The sequence below is a fragment of the Channa argus genome, chromosome 1 (assembly GCF_033026475.1).
Source record: "Channa argus isolate prfri chromosome 1, Channa argus male v1.0, whole genome shotgun sequence".
In the NCBI taxonomy this organism is placed as follows: domain Eukaryota; kingdom Metazoa; phylum Chordata; class Actinopteri; order Anabantiformes; family Channidae; genus Channa; species Channa argus.
Window position 1 is genome coordinate 15,156,973 of NC_090197.1, and position 18,629 is coordinate 15,175,601.

Sequence of the window (18,629 nt, forward strand, 5' to 3'; positions counted from 1 at the left end):
TTGCACACACCACCTGCTGCTTAATACTCCTCTAGAAGTTGCATTCACTACATTTATGGTTTTTTTGCTTTCTACCACCATAAATAGCGCTGATGTGTAGAAGGGAATGTTGCCATGGTGACACAGCCCGTAATTATTCTGCCAGAGTGTGCCAGCTTGTGTGCGTCTCCGCCAACAGATAGTGACACCTGGACACGAGCCTCTCAGAAGAGACTGGATAAGGAATTTATTAGGCATTAGTCATGGAAGATCCCACAACGGTTTGATAAAATGCAGTCTCTGATACACAAGTCATTTCAAGCCAAACCGCCTCAGCGTGTGTTCACTGCCTCAGTGTGTGTTTGCCTTTCTGTGCAACACCGGTGCAACAGTGTAGATTTGTGTGCTTCGGGCGGAAGCACTGCAGCTTGATGAGTGTACAGTGTGTCCACGATGCAACACTAGATAAAATGCATAATATTATATGATTTATATATATATTTATATATTTTGTGGGTGGCCTACTGAATAAATTGTGTATGTCCTTTGCGCAACAAATAGTGGAGACCATATCATAGACACTGCACTCGGCTGAAAGTGTGTTTTAACAGAGAGGTTGGTGTCGAAATGTGAGAGGTTGCCTGCTGTCCAATATGTATTTGATACAGGTATTAAAAGCACAAACTTATTCATAATACCCTTCTAGCCTCCCACTCACACACTTGCTAAGTGTAAATCCCTGGATATAAACACACACACACACAAACACACACATATACATGCACACATAGAACACACACTCCAAGGATATTATTCAACTCAGTGCTTTACTTCCACCAAGCAGTAATCCCCCTTCTCGTTTTTATCTGCTCTCTTCCAGGCGAGGCCAACCTGACTAATCATCCAAGGTGTCAAGGTAAAGCTGTGTTCTCCTCTCGCCATCCACTCAAACTGTCAGCAACTTGATCCCCGGAGTGTTTTTCATTCATTCGGGAACACACACCCAAATAGAAACTTGTGAGTGTCCTTTGAAGAACAAGTTAAATTTGGCTTCTGCAGCTCCATCAGATTCACCCCACAACTTCCTCGCTGCTAAAAGACGAGGAGCACTTCCCCAGCTCTCACACTCCCCAGTCACATTAGCATAGGTGAGCAAACAGATACAATGGAGTTTTTTTTACCTCTGGCAAAATATATGCACGTTCTGTACTTTCTCACAAGCTCAAACACACATACACTCAAACACACAGACACACAGACACACACACACACACACACACACACACATACATACATACACAGTGCTACAGACAAGAGTTTGGCTTGTGCACATGCCAGGAGAAATGAGACAGGAGAAGTGGGATTATCATTTTTGTCACCCATTCTTGCCAGGTCTGCTGTTGCTGTCTCTTCTCTTCTCCTTCTCAGACTGAAAGGAGAAGGACATGTAAAAAAGGGAAGATAAATAGATACGCAGGAAGAAAACACTTCTGAATTTGTACAAATTTTTTCCTGCCCCATGTCAGTCACCCAGCATGTCACTTGCACCTGCTCTTTCTGACCATCTTTTCGTTGTCCGCCCTCTTTCACAGTCACTGCAGTGCCAACTGTCCTCACATGCACACTTTCACAAGCAGCCTGAATGCACTGGGATACAAACCCAGCAATACACATTAATTTTTTTAAGCTTTTCGAGGCTTTAGAGTTGCACACAGTTTCATCCCACCCCTCGTGACACAGTACCACACAGACCCATAAGTCTCTTGTGATAACACGAGGGCATCTATCGGTATAATGAAACCCAACTTTGGGCTGAAACGTGATGAGGTTGCTTATACTGTGTCTGTGCTAAGCCCAGACACTAGTTTTTGAAGGTCTGATGTGAGGACCACTGCAGCAGACTGAGGCAGAAGGCTGTCTGCACTGCAGTCTGACTCTGTGCTGCCACCTGCTGGTCATTTCTGGCCACAAGCTGCAGCTACACTGCTGGGAAATGATACATTAAATTTGATGTCATTACTAAAGTATAAGTCTGATAAAACTTTGTGTTTTTTCCTCAGTATCAACGTTCCATAAATAGATTTAATTATTTCCTCTACTACTGAATACTGCTGTGTATCAAATCCCCACTGAGCTGCACACTGCCTGTCATTTTCATTGTTACAATGTCCTACATGTACTATACTGCACCATTATAGTACTATAGTATAAGATATTATAGTAGTAGATTTAAGGTAGATTTTTGTAAACCTGCATTTTAAAATAAAGAATGTATGGGTTTTGCTGTTATCTGTTATTTGATTGAGACAATTGTGCTATTACTTATTTTCTAAAAGAATTAAAATGTTTTCTGTAATTATGTTGCTTTATCAGTTAATTTAAGGTTGTATGTTGAAAGATCCAGCACAGTTTTGTCTTTGTCCTTCAACAACAGTAATAATTTAGAGAGGCTCAAAACCAAATATTCTTAGACTAAGATTTATTTCACTTTAAGATAGTAGTCTGTAGTTTTTTTACTGGCCCCATTTGTTCAAAGCTTTTAGTGTAATTCCCCAAATAATGACTTAGCAATGAACAGCATACAGTAAATAACCTCAGCAGATTTTGCTATGTTTCAAACTCGACATAAGTCTTCTCCTTTTTTCTCAGCTGGTGCCTGTCTGATGTCTTCTCCTCCCACTTTGTGATGCGTCATGGCTCCGGTGCTGAGTGGAGTGTGGTGGGGCCCTGAGGCGGGGGTCGTCGGGTCCGGGGCGGCAGCTGCTACTGGGGTGGCGTCGTGGCTGGGCAATGAGCAGCTGGTCTTGGTCATCACCCTCAGCATCCTCACTGCACTGTTGCTGGTCTCTACGTTGCTGATGTTGTGTGCTAGCTGCCAGGGGTGAGCTCCACCACACACGCATACAAAAACAGCATTGGCCTATGTACTGGTCATGGTTTTGGGAAAAAGATGTCAGAAAAGACCACATGTGGTACGATAAGAGTTTCCTGGTTTTATGTAATGACACATCCTGCACTGCCAACTCCCTAAACTGCCTGTACTATTGCTGGAAATGACAGCTGTGCATTGTTGTGCTGAGAATGGAACAAATACCTGAGAGGCCATTTTTTATACGGTGATTATAGGCACTGCAATGAGAAACAATGCTGCCGAGCAACACTAAGTAGTGCAGACAACCAGCTGAGCTTTAATGTCCTTGAGGGACAATTTGATGACGGTGTTATATTATAGGTTTCTTAAAACTTCCATAAAGCAGCCCCTAATTTAATTTGCAATTCACTGCACTGAAAAAGCAGTGAATTAAATCCTTTTTTCACCGGATCCTTGGCGAGAATCTGCTTCCTTTTCATTCACAAAGATCCTAATGCAAGAGGATACACACCATGCAGGGCGTGCATACCTGCATTGTACGTTTACAATCATCCACTTTTTCTTTCCGTTTCTCTGTTTTGTCATCTCTCCACTCATCTGTCCTTTAGGCAGAAGAAAGCAGCCAATGGGCATCCAGCAGGAGACCATCAGAACCTCATAAATGGAGTGAGTTCATAAACTGCATTATTAAGATGATCAATATATTTAAATCAAAATACCTTTATTTAAATTCATTTTTGTATGACCTTGATTACATATCAAAATTGTGTGCGTGGCATTGAATGTGCGAATGTGCAAATGTGAGGTGATGTGCAGGGTGGAACGGTAGAGTATTTTGAGTCATCTTGCCACTATGTGTCAGCCAGATTAGCAATTGCTAATTTGCAACATTTGTGAAAAGCAAAGATGTTTTAATAGTTTTCATACTGTACATATATTTACTATGATATCCCATGACACACTCACATCCTCTGACATGAAACAACTCCCAAATACAAAAACAAAAGTTATTAGCAGTATTGTTTCTAGTTTGCTGGCAGCCACTGATTGGGATGTAGTTACTCCTGCAAAGAGAGCACAGTGTAAAAGTAAATGAGCAGCTTAGTGGTGGAGTAGTTAGCACAGCAGCTTTACAGCTCCAAGGTTCAAATTCCTCACTGGCTGTGGCCTATGCTCCCTGTGTTTGCATGGGCTTCCTCCGGGCACTCCAGTTTCTTCCCACAGTCTAAAGACATGCATGTTAGGCTAATTAGTGACACTAAATTGCCCCACGTATGAATGTGAATGTGAATGGTTGTCTGTCTCTGTATGTCTCTCTGTGTTGGCCCTGAGATAGACTGATGACCCTTCTAGAGTGCACCCCACCTCTCACCACATGAAATACCAGCTGAGGTAGACTCCAGCCCCATGTGACCCTGAACAATATAAGCAGTTACATATAATAGGTGGATGCGGCAACAGACTATGTCGGAAATGAAATTCAGTAAACCAAAAGGACAAATGTCAGAAATCTGACAAAACAAAATATTTAATATTTAGAGTTCACATTTGCCCTTTCTATGTCCTACTTATACTGATGAACATTGACTCATGGGCATAGACAGTAATTACAAAGTCCCATAATACTGTCGCTCAAATAGCAAAGCAACATTTAAGTCCAACAAATGCCTGGCTTTCACACACTAAGTGACATCCAGTTACTCTCTCATTCAGTCACTCCCCCTGGGGTTTGTATAAAATGTGTGTGAGTGTGTGCGTGCGTGTGCTTCATTTACTTGCAGTGAGGACATTTTAGCCGGTCCTAACCACTGCACAGGAGGACTGGTTTTTAGGGTCGGGTTTAAAATTAGGTTTCGGTTAAGGCCTTGGGAATAATGAGTCCTTACAAGTATGGTGAGACAAGACTGTGTGTGTATGTATGTGTGTGTGTGTGTGTGTGTATGTGTGTGTGTGTGTGTGGCAGCCTGCATGCCTCCCTGTGCACATACACATTCCTCAGTGCCTTTTTTGTGGTTGATGGATATCTTCACTGTAACCTTTGCGTGGTGGCACAGTTGCAGGGGGGTCAGGTTGTTTCACGAGGAGCCCATTTAAATGACGGACCATGTCATAGACAGGTTAAGTAAGGGTCTTTGTCTTTGCACATGAATGAATCAGGTCTTTTTGACTCAACCACAGTCATTCTGAACGTCTTCCCTGTGGCCTTGTCCTGACACTACATCCCCTCTTACACCCTGTCTTTTTTCAAACATAAGGTAATATTACCTCAAGGGTGCCAAGAGTGTAAATCTGCAAATGTATTGTCTTGTTTATGTGTATTTGTTAACATTAATACAGAAAAATACAGAAAACAATTCATCATCTAGAAAAAATCGTCCCAGTTTATCAATTGTTCGATGACACTGACCTTCACCAGGATTTATAAATGTGTAATATATGAGAAAAGCTGTAAATGTTGCTGAGGCTGAGATTTTCTCAGTTTATCTTGAACTATTTCCCACCTTCATGCGGCAAAGGTAACAAAAGAATAACGTAAGATGTTAGAATAATAAAATAACTACATTACGTCATTGAAACCAACGTCCATGGCAGTAGAATACCACTGGGTGGCAATGTGGAGCTTCTAATACACAACCTGCACACACAGAAGGAAAACAACAGACCCCAAACAAAGAGAGTCTTGTTAGTCTCTGGTTGTGTATATTTTCAGTTTTCTAACATCTTGCCAACGAGCAAGGGAGTGATTATCATTGCCTATGGAAACGAGACAGTTTATGACTAACATGCATGTTGATTAATCATGCCTCAGTGCAGCAGGTGCTCAGCACATCCTGTGTTGATTATCATAGATTCTTTTCAGTGAGAGCGTTGAGTTGAGTTTTTTCTGATTTATAGAGCTGATTTGACTCAGTGGAGGCAGATCAAACGGGGTGCTTGGATTTTTTCATCCACAGTGTACATAGAGCTGCACAATTTGCCTTGTGATGTAGCAAACAGGGAAACGGCCTTCAACTACGGGACATGGTTTAAAGAAAAAGATCTGCCCTAATGACATATCCTAGAGCAGGACTGAATATTGGCCAGTTTCAGGGTTTGTTTTGTGTTGTAGGTTTCATGTTGTAGCATGTGGGTATTCACATAGTCTCACCTCCTGGTCTTCTGTGGTTTTGATTATTTATGTGATTCTGTAATGTTCCCTGTCTCGCGAACTGTGCAGATGTTCTTGACTTTCTAATAAATAAATGCCATTCAGATGACAAAATAAGTGTTTTTATTCCAAAAGAAATATATTACGTCAACTCAGTCAGCCTGAAGAACCAAATACAATAAGCTTAGATGAGAAAAAACAAGAGCAACTTTTCATTGTGCGTAAATAGGTTTTGTTTTTTCACATTCGCAGAAATTGTCAGCTGTCTTTAGATAGCTTTTCTTGATGGGAAAAAATACTCTAAATTTAATTGAGCATGGATAACATACCGATGATAGGCTTGAAGTAATGAGTAATTTGAGAGAACTTGAGAGTTGTGATCCCAAAATCCCTAAGATCCTTACTATAATGTTCCAGGACATGTTCCTTTTCCAAGCTGATAAGTGCAGATTGGTTTATGTTCCCATTTGAGCATTGAACTAGCATAAGACATTAAATGCCTTACCTTTGACAGCACTGAGTAAATGAGGTGATAATATTGCACCCAGCAATGGCAAACCTCAAATGCTTTGTTGTGCAGGTATCAGAGAAAGAAACGATCAGCCAATCAGCAGACAGTCCAGCGACTGATGTGGCCATCAGCAGCTCTCACAATGGTCCTCTCACCAGCGGTACAAGTAAGCCAAGAGTGTTGGTTACTCTGTTTGATTCACTTGCAAACTTGCACCTTGCAAAGTGCAGCAACAATTACTTGGAAGATGTTATTATGACACCATTGTCTTGGGTTCACTTTAAACTTAAGCTGATGTTTTGTTATAGGCGTATCTATGTAATGGTATTAGTCATTTTTACCTGCGTTGGTATTTAATATCAGTAACAGAAAGCTGTAAATAGTAAAACATAGTCTGGAGTGATGAAAAAGGAAAATGGTGACTCATTACAGTATGATTTTGAAGTAAATACGTCTTGTTCTCATGAAAAACACAATCAACAACTAGCAATGAAAAGCTGTTTACTTGCCTTGAATCTCCTTTTCTTTGTTCCAATAGTCCTCACAGACACACAGGACACCAGTCCCCAGCCGTCAGAGGAGATGCTCTCCAGCCAATCAGAGCTCAGGTCCTCCAAGTGTCCTCAGGATCGCGAGCTTCCCAGCATTCCTCCGAACAATGCCCTTATCGGTGATGGACCCCCACCCTCAGGGGACAGCACCTATGAGGTCAAAGCTTAAAATCAGCCGACAACAGCAGAATCCTGAATTTACTTGCTTACTGGGCTTGTTTGCTGTAACAGGAGATTAAAGCTTTGATTGACTGGCTGCTTGACTGATTTATCGATCGTTTGTTTAATTCAGCTCAGGGTCAAAATGTAGAGACACATTTAGAATTTTCTACTGTAGGTTGATGGATTAATTGAGTTTTCAGTTAAAGAACAGTGGCACTAAATTGATTTTTCCTCTTTGCAAGCACATTAAAATATCCAATATGTATATATATATCTCTTGTCCAGGTGGTAAAGGAGATTGCGGTGGCGTCACGCGACGTCAGCGTTGAAGACTCCCTGTACGAGACGGTCAAGGAGCTCAAAGATTCCAATGTGCAACATGGCCTCCCAAACGGTACTGTCCAATCGAGCCCGGACGAACCTCCCCATCATGACCCTGCCCTCCTCAGTGACCACCTCAGCACTCCTGAGCGGGGGCCTCTTTGTGCAGGAGTGGAGTACGCTTCTGTTGACCTGAATAAGAAGAGTCGCCACAGTGCAGACATGGAGGCTAAAAGGCGCTCTGGTAATGCAAGCACTCCCTCCCACGAACCTCTGGAGGACCCGGAAGAGGATTTGCCCCCTCCGGTGCCAGAGAAGGTTCTGGATGAAAATGACAACCAGCCAGTGGTGATGAATGGGCTGATGGGGGCTGGGCTGCACAATGGGGAGGTGAGGATTTATGTGTGTATATGTGGTTTCCCACTTGTAGGTCTTATTTGCATAAATTCAGATTCATTCCTAATTCAACAAAGAACAAAGACAACCTGATTTAGAAGGTCAGTACAGAAGCAGAAAACAAACTAATTTTCTTCTTGGAATTAAATTAAAAGGCGTTTTCAAAGAAAGGTCATTGTACTGATTAGTGAATTAGGTTGAAGAGTAAGATATTTGGGCACAGACTACTTATAGGAAATCCGTTCTAAGTTTAGACACAAAAACATAAATATTGGGTCATGTGGAAGATTTTCACTGAGAGGTTTCACTCTTGTCAATTACTGTTAATGTCTAAGCTTTAAATTACCGTCATTGTGCGTATTTATGTGTGCTGCACTGCACAAGCAGTGTTTCCAGACCGGATGGGTTTTGGAAAGGGTATATTTGTATAATTATCTGTCCACACATTTATTTTGCCCTGTAACTGTCTCTTTTGGACAAAAACTCAGAGAACCAACCGATCTAATTTCACAATAAGTATCCTTTCTCATTCTGGAGAGACCTGAATTTTCAACTTCTCTTTACAATTGTGTCTTTATAATCCACTTTATCCTCCATCTAAACTACTGTAAAGGTCATTTGTTTGACAGCCCCATGTAAAACTATCAACACACCTGGCTTTAGGAAGAGTGAATGGAAACTGAGAACAAAGAAATGGGAAATGTAGCCCCTACACAGTTATCATCTGCTAAGCTGCCAGCTCAGTGCTGCTTTAGGGAGAATGACAGACCAATGGAAGAAATTTAAGAGCGAGAGAGAGTGAGTGAGAGGGAGAGAGAGATAATAGTGTTGGAGTGAAGGGTGGAGAGAAGAATGAAAACGGGAGCTGAAGTGCGAAGAGCAGAAGAGAGCAATAGATGAAAAGGAGATGATGATGGTGAGAACATTGGAGATTGACTCCAAAAATGTCGGAAGGACTGGGAGGCATAAAGGGTGCGGGAGAAAGAGTGGAGGATAAGAGGGAGAGAAAGAGAATGATAGATACCCAGTGGCGTGCAAACAAAGCCATCTTTAGTAGAGAAGAGTAGCAAAAAGGAAAAATGTTATGTGGAAGAAATAGTATTGAAGAGACTAGAAAGGTAGAAAGCTGGAGATGTAAAGATAAAGAAAGGGCAAAATGAAAAGAGTGAAGCGGTGAAGAAAAGAGAAGATGGCCATCTCAGTGTCATACATAGAACGAAGAGGGCTGCTGCTGCTGTCAGCATGCTGCCTTCCTCATGCAGAGATCCATCAAGCACACGCACGCACACACACACCCATATACACACACACACGGAAAGAATTGCATCAGAAGCACATAAAAATCATACTGTCAGTCTGCCACAAAACGCTGCATGAAGCTGTAACTATTCTTCTCTACGCTCCTGTTCATATTTGCTTTACTCTTGTCTCTGCATCGCTTTTCTTCTCCTATTTTAAGCATAATTATGGTCTTTATAACTTATTTCATTTTTAGATATGCAATTGCTTTCAAGTCACCCTGTCTAGCACTTTGGTCTAGATTCAATATCTCAACAACCATCAGGTGGATTGCATCAACATGTATCAACATGCATCGCTCTGCCTCACACAGCTGCTAACATATAAACTCTTATTAATATTGCAGTTTTGGCCACGCTTGTTTTGTTTGGCTGAGTCACATGCTGACATTTGCATGATAACATCACTAACACAATAAGCAGTTAGAGTATAACACAACCAAACCCCCTCTTTTCCCCTGGCCAAGTGCAACTTTGACTGACCACACTTGCCGTAGTTGTGTGGGCTGTATTATTATTAGCATTTCGGATGTGGTTTAGATAATCTTGCTGATGACTTGTTGATGAGTCTGCCTGAAAACGTTCATTTCTTCTTGGACTAAGCACAATGAAAAACCACCCGTAATTGTAATAAACAAGGATTACTCTTCAGAATAGGCTGCTCTTTTCTCCTGTTTATTATTTCACCCTCCTCTTATTTATCTGGTTTAAACCACATCGCTCTCTTCCTTTGTATCTGGAGCTGAAGCAATTTAGTTAATTACGGCTGCTCATGTGGACAACAGGGGACTAGCCTCGTCTGACCCCTGGATCCATGATGATATCTTTATCTACTGAGCAGTACAGTGCATCTCCGTACCACACTAGCAGCCACACACACATAATAAATGTAAATGGTAAATGTCCTTGTATATAGCGCTTTTACAGCGTTGTTTCTCAGTCACCTATTCACACACACACTCACACCGATGGCAGTTGCTGCCATGTAGGGTACTCACCGATCCACTGGGAGCAACTTTGAGTTCAGTGTCTTGCCCGAGGACACTTCCACACGTAACCAGGAGTGACTGGGAATTGAACCACTACCCCTGTGGTCTGTGGCTGACTGCCTCACCAACTGAGCTACAGCCATCCCCAATGTAGTCATTTATAAATGCTCCCTATCATGTACCTTGCTGGCATGTGTAGTCATTGTTAATTCTGTTATTTCTTCCCATCCCCCTATTTGACACACACACACACACACACACACACACACACACACACACACACACACACACACACACCTACCTACACACACACACACAGATACTACAATGTATGTTTACATATATTGTGCTACACACAGACTCCCTGGGGCTGATTTAAGGTTAACCCTGAATGTTCCCAGCTCCCTGTGGTTTCGCACGTCTATGACCAGGAGCTGTCGGTGATTTGTCTTGTCAGACCAAGTGTGTACGTTGTGCATGTGTGTGTGTGTCTAACTCAAGTGAGTGCCAGCTGGCCACCATCACATGACAGTTAGTCTGGCTTCATGATGGATGATATGCGCCATAGAAACTCTGTCCCTTTCTCATACATTCACAAATATATATAGCCACATGTGCAAAACCTAGGGTGTCTGTATGTAAATGTCTGAGAGGAATCCCCTAAGGTGGCAGCTCAGTACTGTAAATGATGCACACACAGCAGGCAAACACACGCACGCACACACACACACACACACACACACACACACACACACAGGCCTTCTCATAAGCCTGTAACCACATATTCCATTACATGCACCTGATTTCTAGTGTCACTGTGGAAATGCAAACAAACACACCCATACACATCCTTTTTGTGACCTTTTATTCACAGCTTTCCTGAACCTCTACAATTATTGAACCATCATAAACAGCGGTAACACTTGTTTTGATTCATTTGACTGTGTGTTGCCTGTGGGTTTTTCATATGCTGTGCAGGAAATTGATTTGACCCAGCCAGTGGGCTGCTAGGATATACACTTGGGAAATGGACCAGGTAGACTGTAAAAAATTCAGTGTATAAGCACTGTTGAGCTGCCTTTTGAAAACTATTGTTAGATTGAAGATCTAAGTAATGTGTGTGTGTGTGTGTTTATGTGTCCTTGAAGGGGAATGTTATGTTGTATGTGGTGTTAATATCTGTTTTGCATACACATAGGAGTTGTTGATATGCTTGAATGGCAAAATTTTCAAAATAAAATCTAAGTTGGTGCATTAATAAGGATTTATATGGGCACATGTTAACATGCACGTCAGCATGACTGACACACTGAGACCCAAGTCGTCCATCTTCTGAGGTGGCTGTAATCAGCTTAGTGTCATACTTGTTTGTCCTGCATTTTACTGCATCTCCTATAAGCACACAAAGACATTGCCATAATTCTACACACACATACACACAAACACACACAAATATGTCACACTAATACAAAACTATTAAATGTAATGTCTCAATATGTAGACATATAAAACACCCATCTACATACTGTCTTCTTATGTTTATTGCACAATATATGACAAAATAAAAGGTCTGCTTTAATTTGCAATAATACTTGATCAAAGAATAAGAAGGCAGCAAATTAGATGATCAAATATTGTGACATAGTTGCAGAAACTAGGTGAAGTCACCTGCTTCCATGTTTCATACAAAGTCTCCTCTGGGGCGCTCTGCCTAATTGGTTGGGTAATGAAAAAGTCATCTGCCAGATCTATAAAAGTAATCATGTGTCCAAACATGTGTTATCTATAAAGCAGTCATGTTGATTTATGCTCTCTGAGAAAACGCTAAACTTGTATCTGCATGAAGCTACTGGTACGATACAGCTGGGATGGACGGTTTGATGGATGATCCATGTGCACAAATTTTCATTCATACATACATCAGTGTGTAGCTTGTGTGGATATGTGCCCTTGACAGGCACCAAGTACTGTGCTTCAACAAGTGAACAGCTTTCCCCCCCCCTTTTTTTTTAAATACATCAGTAATAACCTTGGTACCTCCAACCAAGGGCTTAGTAAATATATTCCTTGCATCAAGTGAGATAAGAACACAGTAAACATTTCCTCATAGTGATTTGTATAAAAGTTTACCATGATCTATTTAGTGGATCGTGGCAGGCATATTGAGGTTCTTGTTAGACTCCTGAAGTGCCTGGTGCCGCTGTCAGATGTGCTTTGTTGATTAATGGCTCCCGCATTTAATATAAGGCAATGTGGAGAGAGGCTGTGCGCAAAACCATCACACTCTCTGTCACTGCATATTGACTTTCGCTCAATAATGTACTTAATGAATGGGTGGTTATATACGACATTAGCTTCGTATGTATCACAGCAGAAACAACAAATGCAGAGCTTGTTCATTTTATTGATCGGTTACCAAGTGGTCTCTTTTGATATTCATAGAGAATTCCACTGGTGTTTATGTTTTTGAGAACTTGTCAATAGTTTGCCAGAATGTTTTAGCAGTGCACATGAATAAGAAGTGAAACCATCCCTTTGTTTCATTTTCTCAAAGTTGTTTCTGTCGTACAACTTGCTGATTTTGATTATTATAAGAGAAAATGTTGAAAGTGTTCAATATTACAACAGGAAGAAGCCACCACATTCTTAAAAAATAAAAATGCTAAACAACTCTCCTAATGTTCCTAACAGCTACTTTTAACCAGAGTCGACAACCACTTTGTAACCTTGGGAGTGTCTTAAATGTCTGATTCTGCACTCTACAGTCTTGTCTTTTCATACCCAGGCTGCCATATCTGAATCTATCTTTTTGTTCTTTTCTCCTCCAGTTACACTCCCCTCTGTCTCCTGCACCAGGCTTCAACAACCACATTCTGTCAGACAATGAGGTAAGTGTGTGTTAAACTCCCTTATTCCCCAAACTGCTGTTTTCAGTCCCGAGGCAGCAGCACTTTACTCTGTGAATGCCAATGCTCTAAGCACCCGAAATATAAAAAAGAAGAAACAAAAGATGGAAACTGGTAAAACAGTACAACAGACACCATGATGTAAGGGGAAAACCCAGCAGGGGTCTTTTGATACAAATTTGTCAGTGACACTTTCTTTTTGTGCTAACATTAATTTATTCTGCAGCAGCTTTTACCAAAAACATTTCTTTTGAATATTCATAGGTTTGTTTATCATATCATAAAAGTAATACCCAAAAAAAGGCAGTTAATTTAAACAGTGTGTCTCTTCTATCCTGTATTTTAGTCAGCTGTATACTCCATGGTCAACAAAACAAACTGTGACAATGCTGTAAATGAAGAAGACAAAGAGCACGACTATAGCAGCATTGCAGAAATTAAAGGTCTGGTCCCAACCTCCTCCTCTGGTGACCTGTACGCCACTGTCCGGGACATCTACACTGAGCCTGATGCGCCCCGACCTGGGGAAGACCCAATCATGGACAGCACAGACCCCGGCTATGAAACCATACGCATCCCAAAGACTAGTAGCTCAAATGATGAGATCAAGGCTGAGCTGGGAGCCGAGGGGTCAGATGGTGCCAAAGCAGAGCCAGATTATGAGAGTGTCGGAGAGCTGGGTCTGAGCCGGGAAACGTCCCGCCTCTAAGTTTTCTCCCCAATCATCTTCATCAGATGTCGTTTCTCTCTGATGAATCTAACAGGCGTCACTGTAGTGCTTTGAACCTGGCACCGGTGCATGACTTAGGGTATACTGACAGGAAATGGTGCTTCACAGCATGCGTCATCAATTTGTGAGCATCCATTACAGATTGGGTACAGTTTATCAAACATTTATTTTATAAGCCAGGGTGAATGGTACTAATTGGCCTGAAGTTTAAAAATGAACTGTGATACCTCAGTCATTGGATATGAATCACGTGGGATCATGTGCAGTTTGGATCATCATTCACTTTTTTGCTAATAGTGTATATCACAGACAAATTTAACAACACATTATTGTGAACAAATATCAAACAATCGATAAATATCCAATCACAGCATAGAAAGGGGTAGCTGAGGACATTATCAATTCCTTTCATATGATAGATTGATATAGAGAATTGAGTGCGGAATTCACGCACTTGCTGTACAAATGAAGGTAAAATTATGTGTATGCCCCTTCTGAAGCTGCTAGTGACTTTCTAGTTTCCTCCAGGTGGTTATTTCAAGGCTTATTCCTTGTCAGGTTGGCAGTGTTGCCACTGTGCACTCTCTGCCTGAAAATCCTGTGGATGAGTTCTTGGTGTAGAATCTGTGACCAAATTATAAGTCAAGACAAACATTTCATTTCAGATGTTATGTAGTCAAACAACAATGAGACATTTGACTGTTGCATCAGGTTTTTTGGTGAGACTGCTTGTTGCAAACAGGTCAGGGGAGCCGCAGATGCCAAATGGAAACAATGGGGTGGGGGAAGGAGAGTATGTGTTGTTTTACTTTATATTTTTCAAGCATTTTTAAATATTTTACACTCTCTGTGAACATTTTTGTGACGATCATATTTATTTGAAGATAAATATTGTGTATTTGTGACAGAGGATTTCTGAGAGAAAAGTAAATAGGGTTTTATAGAAGTTTCTAGCATTTTACTGAGATATTAAATGAAAGAAATTGTAAGAAGACAAAAGGTCGTAAAGGTACACTTTCCCCTGACTTAAAAAAAAATTATTGCTTAAAAAATACTCAATACACATGATGCTATGTTTCTTTTTTGTCACTTTGCACAGGGGTTAAAACAAATTCAAAAGGCTGTTAAAGAGAAAGAAATGACATGACAACCTTGTGTTAATAATGCAGATTGACTGTTGTTTTTTGTCTTGTTTTTTAGCCTAATGTTGGTACAGTATACAGTGATCAGCTGGCAACCCATATGATTTTAAAGCACAAGGTTTAATATTATGGTACTGCAATTATGTAAAGCTTATGAAAATCACTATCCAAAATTAGTTATCTGCACAAATTGAAAATCTAATGCTTTTCAACTTACTAGTAGCACTCTGAGAAAACATATCTGTTTGCTTGTACTGATGACATATCAATGGCTTGTATATAGATGGAGCACTATTTTAACCAACTGTTAAATTGGTGGAAGTTTTACTCTACGTAAGCTTTTTCTCATTTGTACAATATTCTGAGTGATATCATTTTAGAATAAGTCTGTAAAGAGCACTGATGTTTGTCTGCCGTGTTTTAAAAAACAGCTGAAACCCATCCTGTGGCTTTTTGCCTTTAATATAACTCAAATAGCTTTTGAGTTTTGAAAAGCTGTAAACAATCAGATGTCAAAAGTATGGTACAATGTTTTGGTACGTGCATTTTAAGAAAACAGTAAATGTGGTACTTGTATTTAAAATTCTGAATTATTGTATGACTACAGCTATTCTGTGTTTATCTTATGTTTAACAGGGACCATACTCTTTGCTCCAGAGATTCCTGTTAAAGTTTTTATTCCCATTTTGCAGGAAAATTGGTGTCATCTTTTTCCACCCACATCAAAATATTGTGGAATTACAGTATCTCTGGGTCTTAGTCCATTTTTTGTTAGACATGCAGGAACTTGTTGGTGCTTTACACAAAAAGAGGCAGCCCTCGCTGACTGGTATTAGATTCATAAATGATATCAGACATTTGTAATGCTGTTAAATGTCCCACCAATGCTGCAGCAAAAGAGGATTTTAAATGCAAGCAACCACCTAGTGCTTTATGAATGAAGACGAGGTAGTAAAGCCTTCAGAAATTATATTCATTGCTGCAAATGGGAAATTATCAGTATTATTTACACTCCCTAAGAAGGAGCACATTGTTCCTATCATGCCATGTGGTTGTGTATCTGGGTGGTGCCATCATTTAGATATAATGGTGTCCATAGACTGCTAGAAATGACCTCAAAGGAAATGATCTGCCAGAGGGGGGTGTTATAGTGCCAAATTTAATCAGGATAACACAAACACATGCACACGCGCGCACACACACTCTGTTAACACTTACCTAAAACCAGTTATTCTCTGCTGTCTATCTTGGTCATAAAAACACACACATTCCCCTTCAGGGAATGGGGTGTCACAGGGATTTGGAGATGCTCCCTTGCTGCCTCGGCTCCACCAACCCCATAATGAAGCCATTTGTTCCCCTTACAACCAGCAGACAACTCTATGGTGACACACTCCTTTGATCACAGGGCAAAGCCTGCTTTGGCAGTTATGGTCACATCTGTCACCCTTCTCTATCTGGGTTCCTTTCTCTGCATGTAAACATTTTATGCCATGAATAGTTCTATTAAAAAATATAGAACAAAATTGTGTCATTGTGTCTTATTCACTGGGGCACGTATGTCATGTAAAAATATTGTAATCTGTGTTTGATTCTCTAAAAACATTACATTTTACTTTAATTCCAGTATTTGTTACTGTGGTCAAACTTTGGTATTTTCTCTCTGCCACACTGGGTGATAATCATGATGAGTGAATTAGTCTCCTGATTTATGCATGATTTATCAAAGCATGGTAGACTTTCCTATCAAAGGCGATGCATTTATCAGATCTCTTTTTCTTTCTCAGAAAACTGAAACTTTTGTTACCTTGTGAGTCGACACTTTCTTATCTAGTAAGATGCAGCTTACGTGACTGCTGTTATATGCATTTTTTTACAGAACAGCGCAAAATAAAGAACCATATGACTAAATTCATTAAGCCTGTGACCTACAAGACCTGACCGGTTCAGAATTACATATGTGCAATTTCATACATATTTGCATAACATCCTAGCTATACTTATTTGCACATGATGCACTTTAGAATGTGGTTTGTTTAAATAAGGCTATCTGACTAGACGGGCTTGGATTCAGTAGGCTCATGTGTGGGCAGATGCCTGACGTGTTGATAAATGTTTGCCCCAGTGCTGTTAGTAGAATAAAACTGGCATGTTACGAAAATGTACTCTGCAAAAGACCTCAAATTATATATTTACATTCACAAAAACAAACAAGTGCAGCACATTGTTTTCACTTTAGTACCAGATTCTGATGGTTTAAGTCCCATGACAATTCAAAACTAGGCTACATGGCTGAAACAACGAGGTTGTAGTATAAAGCCTGTCTGTATGGTTTTGAAAGCTGAAATTCCCCTATTTCCCTTTCTTTCCTTCTACCATACCCCCTCCCTTCTCGTTTCCTCCCCATCCTTGCGTCATTGTTTTGAATGGAGCATCCTCCCGGCTCGCATTACCTTTCGTCGGAGGAGAGAGAGAGAGAGGGGGGGGGGGGTGCTGGGGGCTTGTGGAGGCGTGTGCTGCACCAACCAATTGCAGCCCGCCTTGGTCGCCGGACCGCACATGTTTACAGGCAGCATTCCGCCGGTAGAGTCTCTGCTCGGTTGGGGCCACGTACGGACTGGATGCACAGTAGCCGGAGCGGGATTACTCAAACGGCGGTGTTTTTAATCGTTTTCAGCAGCCGCGGTGAGCTGGCGGCGTTTAAGCTCGAGCGAGGTGAAATACTTCGACGTTTTTGCTTCGGTTTCTCTGCGCCCACGTTGTTTCTCGTGGGTGAGTTGCGATTCTGTCAAATCGTGTACAAATGTCATTTCGCCTCCGGAACGCGGAGGTTGGTCCGTGTTTTCCCGCCGCCCCGCTAGCTTGCAGGGAGCAGTGGGGAAAACAAACAGGTCGAACGGAGGAAGATTGGTAGCCGGTTGGATGTGGAGGTTGTTGAATCGTTTCCAGGTTGTTGGCTTGTTGTCGGGTGCTAATTCAAAGTCCTCCTTTAGTTTTCGGTGTTTCTAAGTGCGGTGCGTTTGGACGCGGTTTGGAGTTTTCGCCCTCCCGAGTATGTTGCCGCTTTCTAACATTTTGTCAGGCCTGCTGGGGCGCGTAGTCTACCCGCTGCGGTTCGGTGTTTTTCTCGACGTTGTTTACCGCTTATAATTCGACGTTTGATGGTTTTAAGTTCACTGGTTCGCCGGTTCTGAATTCAGTGCGACACTTTCAGACATGCATACAAGGCGTTTGGTGAAGCGGTCGATCCTCGGCAGCCGCGTTTACGCGCCGAGTCCGACGGGGGACGGTGCCCCGGTGACAGGAGTGGTCCAGGCTGTCAAGCAGGAAAACAGAGACGTGACGACGGCGGGAGGCCGGCGCAGCGTCTACACCGTGCTCCTGCAAGACGGGAGTCTCAAGGAGTTCTCCGAGGAGGAGATAGCCACCGGGTTCAACCACAATGCAGCCAAAGGACCGCTCAAGTCTAGCCTGAAGGTGTGTGTGTGTGTGTGTGTGAGAGAGCGCGCGAGCGCAAGGCGCCCCGGCCGGCAGCGGCGCTTCACTGTTTTTGTTGTGCGGGGTTTTGTAGCGTTTAACCGCTTCCTGCACGGAGCGGATTTAACGGTGTCGCCGCAGCCGCTG

The 18,629-nt window shown here is 41.7% G+C and overlaps 2 protein-coding genes across 9 annotated transcripts in view; both read left to right on the forward strand.

Moving 5' to 3' along the window:
- Positions 1 to 16,531, forward strand: part of pag1 (phosphoprotein membrane anchor with glycosphingolipid microdomains 1) — a 44,626-nt gene extending 28,095 nt beyond the window's left edge. For 2 of the 5 annotated variants that reach the window (XM_067500403.1, XM_067500386.1), the window contains 8 exons: positions 860 to 895; positions 2,629 to 2,860; positions 3,460 to 3,517; positions 6,580 to 6,676; positions 7,049 to 7,218; positions 7,509 to 7,934; positions 13,056 to 13,115; positions 13,480 to 16,531. In XM_067500403.1, the coding sequence (XP_067356504.1) occupies positions 2,673 to 2,860; positions 3,460 to 3,517; positions 6,580 to 6,676; positions 7,049 to 7,218; positions 7,509 to 7,934; positions 13,056 to 13,115; positions 13,480 to 13,842 (1,362 nt within the window). In that variant the 5' untranslated portion in view covers positions 860 to 895; positions 2,629 to 2,672 and the 3' untranslated portion in view covers positions 13,843 to 16,531. Of the gene's footprint in view, positions 1 to 859; positions 1,128 to 2,628; positions 2,861 to 3,459; positions 3,518 to 6,579; positions 6,677 to 7,048; positions 7,219 to 7,508; positions 7,935 to 13,055; positions 13,116 to 13,479 lie in introns of all 5 variants that reach the window. The other 3 variants (XM_067500376.1, XM_067500394.1, XM_067500411.1) reach the window with 3 other exon arrangements.
- Positions 16,532 to 17,790: 1,259 nt separating this feature from the next.
- The window catches only part of znf704 (zinc finger protein 704), a 39,731-nt gene continuing 38,892 nt past the window's right edge, over positions 17,791 to 18,629 (forward strand). The window contains exon 1 of one of the 4 annotated variants that reach the window (XM_067500344.1): positions 17,791 to 18,482. In XM_067500344.1, coding sequence (XP_067356445.1) covers positions 18,222 to 18,482 — 261 coding nt within the window. In that variant the 5' untranslated portion in view covers positions 17,791 to 18,221. The remainder of the gene's footprint in view (positions 18,483 to 18,629) is intronic. The other 3 variants (XM_067500333.1, XM_067500363.1, XM_067500354.1) reach the window with 3 other exon arrangements.